The following is a 14,794-nucleotide window of genomic DNA, read 5'->3' as shown; positions in this document are numbered from 1 at the left end:
GCTCTGAAGCTAAACCAGACAGACAAGTGCAAGGGACCATTTCATTCTGGCAGGATTAATTTTATTCACAAGATGCCTAAGAGTTTTAATCCTTCCTTATTAGGGATAAAAAATGAATTGGCCTAATCTGTGATATTTTTCCCCTGCCTGGCAATGATTGACATTGTTCAGGGAAATGAGGGTCTGATTACACAATACATTCCTTACGGTCAGATCAGTACGACGACCATGGAATCTTAAATATTCCCCACATACTATTTTTATTAATGGAAGAACCCTGTAGAGTCACTGTTTGTCCTGTTGGTAAATCTTACATGAAAATCCATCAGTACATGTTAGTTTCATCAAAGGGGAGAAAATGGCATTCTTGGCAGCCATTTTGAGTTGGGAAATTATTGAGGAGGATATAAATTCTCTGTCCCTGTGCACCCCAGTTCCAATTTGAAGTGGGCTGTTGCATACCTAAGAATTAAGCATAAAATACTACTTTTGTTTTTGCTGCAACATACCAACATGGCCATTACACTGGAATTTGTAGACCAGAAATTGCAGCAGAGAGTGTGTACATGTGTGGGAGTGTGAGGGAAATATTTCTCCCCTATACCCTTTAATCATCTTTTCTCCCTAAACTAGAATGCTCAAAACACTTTAGCCTTTCCCTACTGCTCATTTGGGCTTCTTTTCTCTATACTGCCTTTCAAATCCAGTTTGTCTATAGCCGGACCATCCAGCATTTTTATAAATTCTGTAGAGATTGCAAAAATCTCTGACTGCAGTAGGTTTTTCATACCTTTTTCAGCACAAAATCCAGTTCATTGGGTTGATATGCTGGGTTCACAGAAACCTAGAAAAATGAAGAGATGGCAAGATGAATCCAATATTGTATATCCAAAACACATATTGTAAGATGGGGTTTCCCAGTGTGGGTTCCACTGAGCTTTTCAGAAACTGGGTAGGACTAATGTAAGCTGCCCTAGATAGCTGGAGTTCTCCTGGGATCAGTTGCCTTTATAGAGCAATAGAGCAATCAGTTGCCTTTATAGAGCTATGGTAGAACCAGTCACGTATCTATCACAGGGTGGGGAGGGGGGCAGAAAATCACCCCACTTGCCTCCCCCCTTGACCCCCCCCCAGCAGAAGCCTGGAGCAGTCTGGTGGGCCCAGCCAGGTTGCTTTTTCAGCCAGCTGCTCTTTGCAGCCAGCTGAACTAAGGTAACGGGCCCCGGGGGCGGGGCCCCACAGGGGAGCCACAGGGGCGGGTGCCATTTTGCCCCGGGCGCCATTGCCCCTCCCGCCGCCACTGGGTAGAACCCATCATTAAAGAAACAGAAATGTGGTTGTGCAGTTTTCTAACTTTTATAATATGACATCTATTTATACAAGTATATCTGATGGTTATTATTAAAAGGAGAGAGAGTAAAATGCTAAAAATCCCACTCAAAATGGGATTATGATCGTACTTCTATGAAAAAATGGTGCAGAACCAAAAATGCATTTGTGTGTTCAAAGATAACACAAAAATTGAAAGGTCAGAATACAATTGTAAATTGGATTTTCTGCTTCAATTAATTTAATAACGTGTAACAAAGAAATGTAGAAGAACATTTCTGGCTGACAAGCATGATCACCAAGAACAGAAGAGAAGCTTCAAAGTACTGCAAGTGATGCTTGAAAAATTAGGCGCAGGTGGATAGTTTCAGAGGGGGGCTGTGTTGGTCTGCAGTAGAACAGTCAGTGCACAAGAAAAGAGAAATGTGTGAAAAGGGGGTTCTATTGCTGGTCATTTGAATCATGTACAAAACAACAGGCTTTTTACCCCCCCCCCTCATTTTTCCTTTGCTTTGATGGGTAAAAATGGGCCCCAAAGAAGGGAACTTCTTCTTGCATGAGAATATATACAGTTTTATCTTCATTTTAGATGTCAAAAAGTATTTGCGGCTCCAAGTGTTTTCTTTTCAATGGAAAACGGGTCCAAATGGCTCTTTGGGTGTTAAAAGTTGCCGACCCCTGTGCTATCTGATGAAAGGTGCTTTGACTCTTGAAAGATAATACTCCAAAAATCTTGTTGGTCTCTAAGGTGCTACTGGACTTGCATCTAACAGACTTGGATGAAAATACTCTTTCCTTGAACCAATGTATATTGCTAGGAAAATGTGCAAGTTTTGTGTTTCACAAAAGTCTTCACGAGGAAAAGAAAACCTAGATCATTCCTCTCTCTACAAAGAATGCAATTACTTTTTTAATATAAAAATGCAAACACTTTAATATCATATTTACTTGAAATGAAGACCATCTTGTTTACTTTTTTGGTTTACAAGTGGGGGGTTCATCTTCAACTTACATGCGGAGGTAAAACTGACCCCATTTTATCACTTGTAGGCTCTGTTGGAAGTGGGCTGCTCATTCAAGTGGGTGTGCCTTTCATTAGCTGCGTCCTGCAAGTTGAAAGTTTCTCACTCTGTGCTTTGTGGCCAAGCAATTGGAAATCATAGAGGGTACCCTCTATGTCACCTAGAAAGGAGACTGGAAGCAACCCGGGTGTTCTGGGCGCATGAGAAGGAAATAGAGATGGAGGGAAAGACCAAAGCTGACCTGTGCTGCACAAAGCAGAGATGAGGGAGGGGTCCTCAGGGGCAACGGACACAGAGGAAGAAAGAAAGAACAAAACACCTTCACTCCACACCTACTCAGTGACCCATGGGGCAGCAAGCCCAGCAAGCACTGATACCCTGCAATGGCTTCCTCAGAGATCTTTACATGGTACCAAGCAGAGGAAACAGGCTCAACTCAATAACAATGGGTCAAACAAACTGCTTGTTCTTAGGACTGTGAGAAGAGAAGGAGATGGCAGAGGTGGTAGGTAAGGTGGGGAATAGAAGGCGAAGATAGGAACTGGTGAGAGGCACCTCAATTTTTCTAGGTGGTTGCCCTCTTTTGGGTGGGCATTTTGAATTTACGATCAGCTTTTACATATTGGCTTCGGTTTATTGGAGAGGGTTATCTTATATTCAACACTGTCTTCCTTTCAAGGAAATACGGTACATTGACCATATACATATGAGTGACTGCCACAGGGCATTTTTTACATATTCAGGCTCCCTTCCTCATCTGGAAGGAGCCTTTGGATAAAAAAAGACAAACTTACCAGGATGATTCCTGCCTGGGCTGTGGCAAATTGCATCAGGGTCCATTCATACTTGTTGGGTCCCCACATTCCCAGTCGGTCACCTTTTTTCAAGCCAAGAGCCAGAAGCCCAGCTGCTGCCTGCTCTACCTACGGAGTATGCAAAAGAAATTTGTTTCGGCAATAATTTGAGCTAGATGGTTAGAGAAATACAGGATGGTGCAAAGGCCAATAGTGCAAAACTGGTAAAAATATAACTGAGTAATAAAATACATTTTAACCTATTTGCACTATACATTTGCACCACTGGCCTTGGTCTTATTTTTAGTCTCCTGTGACTGGAGTGGCCCTTTTATTTTCCCTAGCTAGAGGAACACAGCAAGAAATGTTCTGGTCTACATAACTAATGATGCTGAAAGACAGAGATCGCAGCTTCCTGATGGGTTGGAACACCTGCAACTTTCATTTTAGAGATAAGTTGTTTGGGGCTGCATCCAGTTTTTAGTTCTGATAACGAATGTATTTTGAAACCATTTGTGATTCCTTTCACTCTTACAGCATCCAGCTATGAGCCTTCAGAACAGAATGGACTAACAAGAAATAATGACAGTTCCCCCACAATCAATATATTTCCTTACTCCACCTGAATTATTTTTATGTATTTTATTCAGATTTATTCTCCCACCCTTTACAGCAATCTCGGGGTGGGTTATCAGAGCAGGTCTAACACTTCCCAGAGTATTCCTGTTTTTCAATCTCATAGCTCACCACTAATGACATAACACATGCAAGAGAACGGAACCCAAGGTGCACAGGTAGATAGTGCAGTTATTTGGGGTATAGGAATAATATGATTTTGAAGACTTGAATATCAGTCTGCCCATAATATTTTAAAGCTGTTGTAATTTCCAGGCTGCCTTCAGGAGCAGCCCCAAGTACAGCATATTGCAACAGATATTAGGGCATGAATGACAGTGGAAAGCTAGAGAGCCAGTCAATGTCTGTCTGGGCTGCAGCCAACACCTGGGAATCCAAAAGCTGGGTTAGGCTGAGCAGCTCCTCCAAACTTTGAATCTGATCTTTCAAGGAGAGTGTGACCTTATCTAAGATAGTCTGCTTCTAGGTACCCTATGATAACAACTGATGTTTTGTCTGGATTGATCTTAAGTTTATTTATCCTCACCTAATCTGTTACAGAATTCACACACAGCTATAGAGGAGGAGAAATAGAACTGGGTGTTACCTGCATACTGATTCCACTAAATTCCCCAAGTGATCCACCCTAGAGGCTTTACATAGATATTAAAAGAATTACACAACATAACTCCTATTAAAAGGGAAAAAATATTTCCAAACCTCCTTCTGTAACTGCAAAGCAATACTCATCCTCCCCTGTTCAGCAAGCAATTTCAGAAAGATACATTGCTCCCGAAAGCTGCCACATGGTTTAAAGGCCTGCTTGACAGGCTCTGGAAAGTTCACATTACTGTCACTTCTATTGAATATGTTGAACAGAATTGTTCAGGAGGACATTTCTGAAAAGGGAATATAGTTACGATTTTAATGTCTGTGGCAGCTTCTAGATAGTTTTATTTTTTATTGTATTGTTGATTTATAATTTTTATAATGTCTTGCACCTCTCTGAGGAAGGCAGAATACAATTGGCACAAATAAATAAAGGAGAGTGAACAGGGTCACACTTCTGCTGCTCCTCTTTTGATATAGTTCATACACTGGGACAACCAAAGCTGTGCCTAAATCCTGCTGAAAACCTGAATGAAATGAATGCAGACACCCAGCTTCATCAAAGAGGATCTGGTGCTGTCCAGCCAATAATCTCCCATTTATCTGATCCAAAAAATGGCAGTTGTGATGCCAGCTCAATAATTATTCAGATCAGCTGTATACAGAGGTAGCATGCTGAGAAAAGGCTGACTCAAAGTGATTAGTAGATAACCATCCTTTTTTTATCCCAGTCACTTTCAAACGTCATTCGTTTCATTTATATACTGTGTTTTGATCCTACAACAACTTGTCAGTAGAAGGAAGTTTGTTGTTTGGAGTGAATCAGAAGTGAATCATTCACTTACATCTTCTCTAAGCTGGGCAAAAGTCTTCCGAATCCCATCTTTAGAATACACCAAAGCTTCTCGCTCAGGATATCGGTGGGTTGTCTCCTCCAGGCACTGATCCACAGTTTTGGAAATAAGTGGAAAGTCTGTCAATCCATGGACAAAACTTTTGTTTGCTATTGGTGTGGTAGGGGGTGCCTTAATTTGCAAAGCACTGTAAGAAAACAGGCAAGGATCATAAAACGGAGTCTAAGGAGATAATAAAGCATTTAAATGTTTTGAATAAATAAATAAGAACTGTTTAATAATTTTGTGCAACAATAAATACATTTCACTCAGAATATTTCAGAGACCTGATTATAAGATCTGAGATACCTGACATTCCCCCTACTCATTTCTGAAATATGCAACATGCAAAATATACATGGCTTTCTCCCCACCAACTCTCTTTCCTAATTTTATCCTCACACCAATCCTATGAGGTAGGTTGTTAGCCTGAGAAACAGCTACAAGCCAGTGCAAATGGGGATTAAGCATGTAAATCTCTCACAAATCACCCCCAGCAAAACATTTACCAAACAGATGTCAGCATCACTCTCACAAATCACCCCCCCACACACTTCTAACAAAACATATATGGCTCTCTCCCAGAGGTGTAGCTAGCCCGGGGCAAAAATCTGACTCCCCCACCAACAAAACTCTAACCCACCCACCCCCCACACACAAAAGAATGATTTTTTGCACCAGTCGTCTCAAAGTCACCATCACATTATAGAACATGACCAAACTCACAAATCTGCACACCCAGGGCTCCCTAGTTTAAACAACATTGAAACTGCTGCTGTGGGGGGGGGGGGGATCCACCCTGAAACAGCATCATTTTCAATGTTGTTTAAACTAGGGAGCCCAGGTTCACCTTAAAGGGAGACTCTGGGCTCCCTAGTTTAAACAACATTGAAAGTGATGCTGTTTTGGGGTGGGTGGGAGGATCCACCCTGAAACAGCATCACTTTTTATGTTGTTTAGATTAGATTCTCCCAGATTCTCCTTTTAAATCCACCTTAAAGGAAGACTCTGGGCTCCCTAATTTAAACATTGAAAGTGATGCTGTTTCAGGGTGGATTCCCCACCCCCACCCCCCAAACAGCATCACTTTCAATGTTGGTTGTTGTGGGTTTTCTGGGCTGCGTGGCCATGGTCTGGTATATCTTGTTCCTAATTTTTCGCCTGCATCTGTGGCTGGCATCTTCAGAGGTGTATCACAGAGAGAAGTCTGTTATAAGCTGTGTCCAGATTTCTCTTATAATAGACTTCTCTCTGTGATACACCTCTGAAGATGCCAGCCACAGATGTGGGTGAAGCGTTAGGAACAAGATCTATCAGACAAAGGCCACACAGCCTGTAAAACCCACAACAACCACTTGAATCCAGCCGTGAAAGCCTTCAACAATACTTTCAATGTTTGTTAATCTAGGGAGCCCAGATTCTCCCTTTAAATCCACTTTGAAGGGAGTGGATTTAAAGGGAGAATCTGGGGGAAATTTGAGGGTGCCTGTCAGGGGATTAATCTTTAAGCTAGCAGTACCAAAATTTCAGGATATCTTCTGGAGACTCTCCTGATGATACCACTCAGGTTTGGTGAAGTTTGGTTCAGGGGTCCAAAGTTATGGACCCTCAAAAGGGTAGCCCCATCTACTATTAGTTCCCATTGGAAACAATGGGGGATGGGGCACCCACTTTGGGGGTCCATAGCTTTGGACTCCCTGAACCAAATGTCACCAAACCTGGGTGGTATCAGCAGGAGACTATGATAATGATACCACCTATGTTTAGTGAAGTTTAGTTCAGGGGGTCCAATCTTTAAGCTAGCAGTACCAAAATTTCAGGATATCTTCTGGAGACTCTCCTGATGATACCACGCAGGTTTGGTGAAGTTTGGTTCAGGGGTCCAAAGTTATGTACCCTCAAAAGGGTAGCCCCACCTACTATTAGTTCCCATTGGAAACAATGGGGGTGGGGGTGCCCCCTTTGGGGGTCCATAGTTTTGGACCACCCTGAACCAAACCTCACCAAACTTGGCTGGTATCATCAGGAGTATCACCTGATGATACCTTGAAATTTTGGTGCCGCTCGCCTAAAAACAATGCCCCCTGCCTGCCAAAAAATGAAAAAACACTAAAAAATACAAAAAACACACAAACAAATCTGAAATTTTTGCACACACCCCACGTGACCAACAGTCCCCTGACTCCATTTAATGTCTGGATCATGTCATGCCAACCAAGTCAGTCCGAAGACCAGTGGGTACTTTGCCACTGGTGCCACTACAAATTAAATCCACTCCCAGTGGGAGCCCATCCCCACTAACATGGGCTCAGTTACTTGAGACACAGGAGCCCCAGCCATCACCTGCCTGTCCATCTGTTCAAACATCAATGGGTGTTTTAAGTTCAGAAGACATAAACTCAGCCCTGTGGCCACTGCAGGGTTAATTAGGCAGCAGCCACAGCCAGAGTCCACTATTGTCTATAAAGTCACATAAGCCTCTTTCTGCATACTCCGTAATTTCAACTTGAGCAATAAAGGTCCACACCTATGGCTTGGCTCCTCACTTCCTGGTTTCTGGTTGTCATCTAGGCTAGGTTGGCTCCATTTCCCTGCAGCTGTGGGGCGTCTGCCTACACATCTGTCAGATTCTTGGCTGAGGTTTTGCTTGCCGGTGTGGTGGATTCGGGGTGGTGGTTCCCAGTTCTGGCAGTGAGGCAGGTTCTGAGCTCCTCCTGGTTGGCATAGCCAGGGTTTTCTTCTTCACCCCTTCTCCTGTCAGCACGGCAGTTCGGGAAGCAGCTGGGGGACAGGAAGCAATCATATGGCCCTTGCCCCCACATCAGAGACACAGGCCTAGGTGGTGGAAGTCTAACTTCATCTCTTCTCTGGACTTTGGACTTCATACTTCTCCTTTTGTTGGGGTCCCAGCCTGCCTAGGGTGGCTAAGGATAGCTTGGCGTGGTTTGGATCATCTCTCCACTTGCTGGAGCCCTTCCGCGCCCCCAATCAATTGAATCCACCCCATGATCATTCTGGGGTCCCCTGCTCCCATTACAGCACTTCTGTATCCAGTACATCTTTGAGGAAATTCACCAGAGTAGCCTCAGGACAGGTATGGATGCAGCTGGTCAGACGCTGGAACTCGGAGGCATACTCAATTATGGATTGGGTTCCCTGCTGTAGGCACTGCAGCTGCATGCAGGCTTTCTTCTCCTGTATGTTTTTATCTTGCTTTCACTGCATTATATTCCTACTTACCTAATATAATTTCCTGAATTGTTTAATATTTTGTTTTACATTTCTGTAATCATAGTCCTATTACTTTGTTTATTAGATTTTTCCTATTGATTGTGCTGACTTACATGACATAATCCATCTTGAGAATCAATGAGAAAGGCAGACTAAGGACACCATAAATAAATTAAATAAATAAAAAATATTAACATATTTACACCACCTTTCCCATCTAGCTCAAGATGGTTTACAATTCCAGAAATTATAAACATAAAGTCCCACTGAGTTGTAAGTCTGACAGCCCCATAATTAAGATGATAGCCCCATAATTAAGTATGACAGCCCCATAATTGTAAATTATTAACAGCTTCATAAGGAGATTCTGGAGCCAGTAGCTAAATTTTTATGTTCTGTCATTGACAAACATGTATAAAAGGGTTTATTGTTTCTAATTACTATGTTATTATGCCAATAAAGATCATTGAATTTGAACAGCTTCATATACTGTAAACTGAGAAAAAACATTTAGATGCACAGAGTTTGGCTGGAGGACACAGATGTTCTGCACAGAATTAGAACTGATATTATCTTCTTACCCAAGATTTTAAAAATCCAAGTTTCTAGTTTCCTATTGGCTAAGCATGCAAAAGTGCAGACAGTAGAGTTCATTTACTGGTGAAACTGATAACCCAACAGCACATGTGTTCCTTTCAGATGTTTGCCAAAATCATCTCTGATATTGGTATCAATGTTCCAAGAAAAGTACAGGGTTTTGCAAGATAAGGGGGTCCCCTTCTGGCAAACTGCAACATTACTTTTCAACGATACCCCAAAACAGCCAAGTAGCCTACAAATACTAAAGCCCCTCTTACTTCAGTTGGTGCTTGCACCAAGTAAAACAATTTAGAAGTAATCAAAAAGTGTGATTTTTTAAAAAAGCAAATCCAAATGCAATTATGCCATTAAGTGTAATGCGTGAGCTTCATATGGCTAACTTTAATTATCGCTTTTTACTTGTTGACTCAAAATAGGTTTTGCTTCAACTCTGCTCCGACACTGTCCCCACAGAAATTAGGGAGAAAATGCTAGAATCGTGTAGATGCTCTCAGGGAAGAAAGATCCACAATGCAGTGCACCAGAATGACACTCACAAAAAGGTTATGCTTCTGAGAAAATGCTGACGTTTATTCAGTCATTTCCTACTCTCCTCTGTGTACTCTGCCACAGGCCAAGTTGCCTAGCGCTGACACTCCTTTGGCATGTGCCCCTATCTCCAATTATGTATCCAAATATAACTATGCCCTCCCCTTGACCTCCCTGCTCCTTTGTCCTCAAAATACCTTCACCCCATCTTCTCCCTTCAAGCATTCCTCTCCGCCCACCCTCTCCATTCCCATGCTGATTCTGGCATCCATTCGTCTCTCTCTCTTTTTTAACACTTTGACTCGATAAAACTTCTCCCCGGAGCCCCAAATAGAAGACTTTAAAAGAAACGGGACCCCCTCCCTGCTCTCCCCTTCCCCTCAGGCTGCCCCCTTCCTCGCCCTCTCCTTACCATTTGCCCCTCCTGTTTCTCCAGACCCTGACTTTCTACATGAAGTGCCGCCACCACCACCCGCGTTGTACTTTCTTCTCTCAATACCTGAGGCGATGGATGCCCCGGAGGCCAGTTCGGTTCCCCAGCACAGCCAAAACCTCTCGAGTCAGGCTCTTCAGCGGGCCGGCGGGGAAAGCCATGTGTGTGGCCGTGGCGAGCGGATGTATGTTCGCCTCTCGGCAGAGAGTAGCCGGTCTCACTCCCAGCTACCCCCCTCCCCCCCGCCTTTCATGCACCTCCGGCGCCAAGAGCCACCTACAAGGGGCGGTGTGGCCAATGCTCACCCCGCCCGACAGCGGCAGAGTAACTGCGAAGGGATTTTGCACGAGAGAGAAAGCAACGTTCAGCCTCCTTCGAGGAACTCCCTCCAGGACCGGCAACTTTGCTCTCGAGAGCCACCAAGCCAGAGGCGCTCGCGCAAGGCTCGAAGGGGCAGCTTGAAAATGCCTCCCGTCCGCGCCGCTGAACTTGGAAGGCGGGAACGGAGAAGCCTCCGCTAAAGAAATACAAGGAGCTGTTTTGCTCCACCGGCGGTGAAGGAGACACGTAGACGGATCTGGGTCAGCTTTTGTTTGCCTCTTTTGGGTCATGCGCCTTCTGCCTCCCCGTTTGCAGCCTCAAGCGGGGAATGGGGGCGAATATTGATGTTTAAAACAAAAAACGCTCATAGGAAGGAGGGGAGCCGAACTCTCTCCTTTCCCCTACCATACTTCGCTAGGGAGAAAAGGCACTAAAGGGAGTGGGGCGCTGAGACGAGGTTCAGTGCCTTTCTCCGGCGTGTATATTTTGTGGCAATAAACAACCCATACAAGTGTTTTTTTTTTAAAAAAAGTTTCCATTTTTATCCCGTCTACGGGGGTGGGGGGGGGGGCAGGTGCAACCAGCAGCAGGCAGAGAGAAGGTGGAGGCGAGGAAGTTGGGGAAGCTCAGTTGCTTGGAAGGCGTGGCTCGTTCTGTAGAGGCGCCCTGTCCCCCTGTCAGGTCCGTTCCGGCTGCCTTCCACACATTCAGAATAATGCACTTTTAATCCACTTTCCATGCACTTTGAAGCTGTGCGGAATAGCAACATCCACTTTCAAACAATTGTGAAAGTGCATTATTCTCGATGTGAGGAAGGGGCCTCAGCAAATGTGACCCCTTCCCCCAATTAGATTGCTGCCAGGAGGTGGGGGGTGGCACAGTTGCACAACAAAGGTGGCTCCTTCTGCAGCCTACTTGACCCCTTCCCCCAATTAAGTGGCTGATAGGAAGTGGGGGAGGCCAATATCACCCTGTTCCCCAGTTAGGCTGTTGCAAGGAGGCTCAGTTGCCCAGCAGAATTGGCTTATTCTGCAGCGTGCTGTCCTGTTTGCTTCCCCCCCGCCCCCCCCCCACTGCCGCTGTCCCCGCTGCCTATTAGGCTACTGCTTGGAGCAGGGAGGAAGAGGCCCCGGGATGAGTTACAATGTGGTAAGGTTGAAGCTGCCGCTGTTAGTTGGGTGAGACTATGGTGAAGGAAGGTAATCTTCCCTGGCCTCACTAATCATCTCCTTCCCTAGGCCCTCTTCTCTTTTACTTGCAGGAACTTCCAATTCCTTGTCTTTCCACCCTCTCCTTTCAAGGAGCATAGGTGGACAGCAGCTGTGGTAGGCTTCAGGTATGTGATACTTCTAGAAGGGGCTTAGGGCACTGCGATGTCTTTGAGCACTCCACATAAATTCACTCTGACACTTTCTGACAGCTTCTCTTTCTCTTAATTGTTCTCTCAGAGTCTGTCATTATTTTGTTTTAACAGATTATTGAGGCTTTGACTTTCTCTGTATACCCTCTGAGGAACTGACTAATACTTTCAACCTTGGGTCTTTTCACTCAGAAGCTCTAACACATTCTGCCATGCTCACACAGAGCTTTAACTCTCTCTGACTAGAGTGTTGACACTCCCAATCCTTTCACTCTGAAATCCTGTCAACTTCTACCCTCTGTCTGACATCTTTTGCCAGTCCAGCACAATCCTACATGCACACTCTAGAATCAAGCACATCACTCTCTCACCCCCCCCTTTCTCTCTCCAACTCAGTTCTCAGTTTAAAGTCACACACACTAAAATCATTACAGGCATGTTCTAAACACTCATAAGGGGGAGAAGAGTTGGGGGCGGGGCTGATGACCATTAACAATTTAGAATACCTCTTTCCCGCACCTCTGACTTGTGCTTTGCTGAGGCACTGTAAATCTTGAAGTTGAATGGGGTGAAGGGGAAGGGGACAGGTGCTTCTCTTGCCCTCATGCTTCTTATGCTTGGCATTGCCAAAGGCCAGGAGTCAGGAGTGGAGCAAGGGGAAACTGGGGTTGGGGCACGCATATACCCTGCGCCCCTGCCATGCCCCTGTCCGTCCACGTCACGCCCCCGCAGGGGCACATGCCTGGTGCGTTGCGTGTACCCCGCCCCCTTGGCTCTACGCCACTGCCAAAGTAGACCTTCCCCCTCATCTGATAGGCTTGGCCTTCCTCAAAGAATCCGATTTCACACCATGGGAAAAGGTGGTGGGGAACAAGAACACACATCATGTTCACATGCATTGTGTGCATTCGGATTGCTTCTGACTTATGAATCAATGACCTCTAAAATGGCCTCTTGGGAACAGCCTAGCTTAGGCCTTGCGAACTGAGGGCTGTGGCTTTCTTTATTAATCTATCTCATGGTGGATTTTCAATGTTTTTTATACTCTTTTCCATGGAAACCTTAAAGTATAGTTCTATATTCATCCGCCACATACTAGAACTTCTTTTGTCATAAAATGCTCCACATGAGTCCTAGGGCCTACCTAGTTCTGACACACACACACACCGTTTGCCTTTTGCTCTCCCTACTTCTGCTTTAAGAGGCTGGGTGTGGGGTGTCCCAACTCTGCTGCAGCATGGGACTGGCTGTGGGCCAATTCGGTTTTCTGTGGCCACCTGTGTACTCCCTCTTGTCTTCCTGCTTCCCCAGCCAGCCAGGCCTCACTGCTGCTGCCGCCTCATTGGCAAGGCAGCCTGGAGACCCTTCCCCTTGGTGGGTTCCTGCTCCACCCACCCACCAAACTGTTACCGCTGCCCCGGTAACATAAAGTGATTTCTAGGATGCACATGGCTGTGCATCAGCCCCTTTTATACATTTTCCCAGTAACCCAGAAAGGGGGTGTAGGGCAGTCCCACCCCCATTGGAAAGATTGCAAGAAGGAAACTTCAGGAAGGGGACGGTCTCCTTCCATCTAATACAGAGAAAATATCCTAGAACACCAAAGGGAGAAAACAATCCTTTTGCACATGCTGATGAGATCAAATCCCCGAAGAAAAGTTTGCAACCTTGCTTGCCTGGGGAGGTGGTTCCTTGCAGGAGTGTTAGACAGAAACAAAGTTTTAAAATGATCCAATGAATTCTTGGATCCTGGAAGAAGTAAGAATGTGAACAGTCCAATGAGCTTCTGGATCCTGAGAGTAAAACTTCAAACAGTCCAATAGCAAAACAGGGTGACATCTTCCAACAGTCAGTCCACACCCTGAGTCCATCCTTTGTTAGTCAAAAGGCCCTTTTGTTGGTGAAGATGGGATTACCTGGGTATTGGTCCAAGAACTGAATTTCCAAGGGACCAAGTACTTCCTTGGGGTTTAATAGGAGCTGTTACAAGCTGCTGCTTGTTCCACCAGATACAGATATCCTAAAATAGCACATTTCTAAACTTAAGCGTTAGAGGAAATCTTAAAGAACCTCCAATACGAGAGAGTTTTCCAAGCCCATATCACATATAAGCAAAGAGTATCCTAAAATTAAGCAGTAACAAAAGCCTTACCGAAAAATCAACTGGAGGGAACCTACCTAAAAGGTATAATCCTAAAGCATTTGTGGCAAAAGAATAATAAATCCAACTTACCGAGGGGCTTTACATTTACATCTTTAAAAGGGACCAAAGGCAAGGAAGGAAACCATCAGTATGAGAACATCAGCACATTCATATATACACGTTCTTTCCAGGCCTTATGGAGACTTTTGGACAACACTGGTCTCTTTGCTCTGATCCTTAGCCAGTGTAGTTTAGCGATAGGCTCAGGAAAATATTTTCCTATTTTCCTGGTGGTAACAGAACCATGTTTAAATATGCACAGAATAATGGTTTTGACAAAGGCAGCACATAAAAATGAATGATAATTCTGATCTTCATTAAGAACTATTTTCTAATGTGGAAGCATACAATTTCTTCTTTTCCCAAAGCATAACTGACTGCACTTGAATCCTTCTGTGGGAAAGAGTACTCTTTTCCACGGAAAATTAAGTACAGTTCTGCATTTATCCGCCACATGCTTGACCTTTGTCATAGAATGCTCCGCTTGGGTCCTAGTGCCAACCTAGTTCTTCTTCCCCCTTCTCTGTTCACCTTTTGCCGTCCCTCCTTCCTCTTTAAGAGGCTTGATGTGGGGCATTGCCTAGCTCTGCCACGGTGTGGGGCTGGCAGCGGCTGTGGGCAAATTTTACGATCTGTGGCTGCCTGTGTGCTCCTCTCATCCTCTTGCTTCCCCCACCAGTCAAGCCTCACTGCAGCTGCTGCGTCCTGCCTGGTCAGTGAGTCAGCCTGAAGATTCTTCCCCTCAGCAGGTTCCTGCTCCCACCACTCGCCAAGCTACGTTTAAATGTGCACAGAATAATGGTTTTGACAAAGGCTGAGCTTAAAAATGATAGTGCTCATATTCAGTCAGGACTAT

The 14,794-nt window shown here is 44.8% G+C and overlaps 1 protein-coding gene across 2 annotated transcripts in view; it reads right to left on the bottom strand.

Annotated features, from left to right (window-relative positions):
• Nucleotides 1-10,487, bottom strand: part of ACSF2 (acyl-CoA synthetase family member 2) — a 59,261-nt gene extending 48,774 nt beyond the window's left edge. Inside the window, exons 1-4 of one of the 2 annotated variants that reach the window (XM_048490334.1) lie at nt 10,121-10,487; nt 5,215-5,410; nt 3,146-3,274; nt 791-844 (exon numbers count right to left, since the gene is read on the bottom strand). In XM_048490334.1, coding sequence (XP_048346291.1) covers nt 791-844; nt 3,146-3,274; nt 5,215-5,410; nt 10,121-10,215 — 474 coding nt within the window. In that variant the 5' untranslated portion in view covers nt 10,216-10,487. Of the gene's footprint in view, nt 1-790; nt 845-3,145; nt 3,275-5,214; nt 5,411-10,033 lie in introns of both variants that reach the window. The other variant, XM_048490335.1, reaches the window with a different exon arrangement.
• Nucleotides 10,488-14,794: the final 4,307 nt, after the last annotated feature.

The sequence above is a fragment of the Sphaerodactylus townsendi genome, linkage group LG03 (genome assembly GCF_021028975.2).
Source record: "Sphaerodactylus townsendi isolate TG3544 linkage group LG03, MPM_Stown_v2.3, whole genome shotgun sequence".
Lineage (NCBI taxonomy): Eukaryota > Metazoa > Chordata > Lepidosauria > Squamata > Sphaerodactylidae > Sphaerodactylus > Sphaerodactylus townsendi.
The sequence above is the reverse complement of the archived record's forward strand: the minus strand, read 5'-3'. Positions and strand labels throughout refer to the sequence as shown.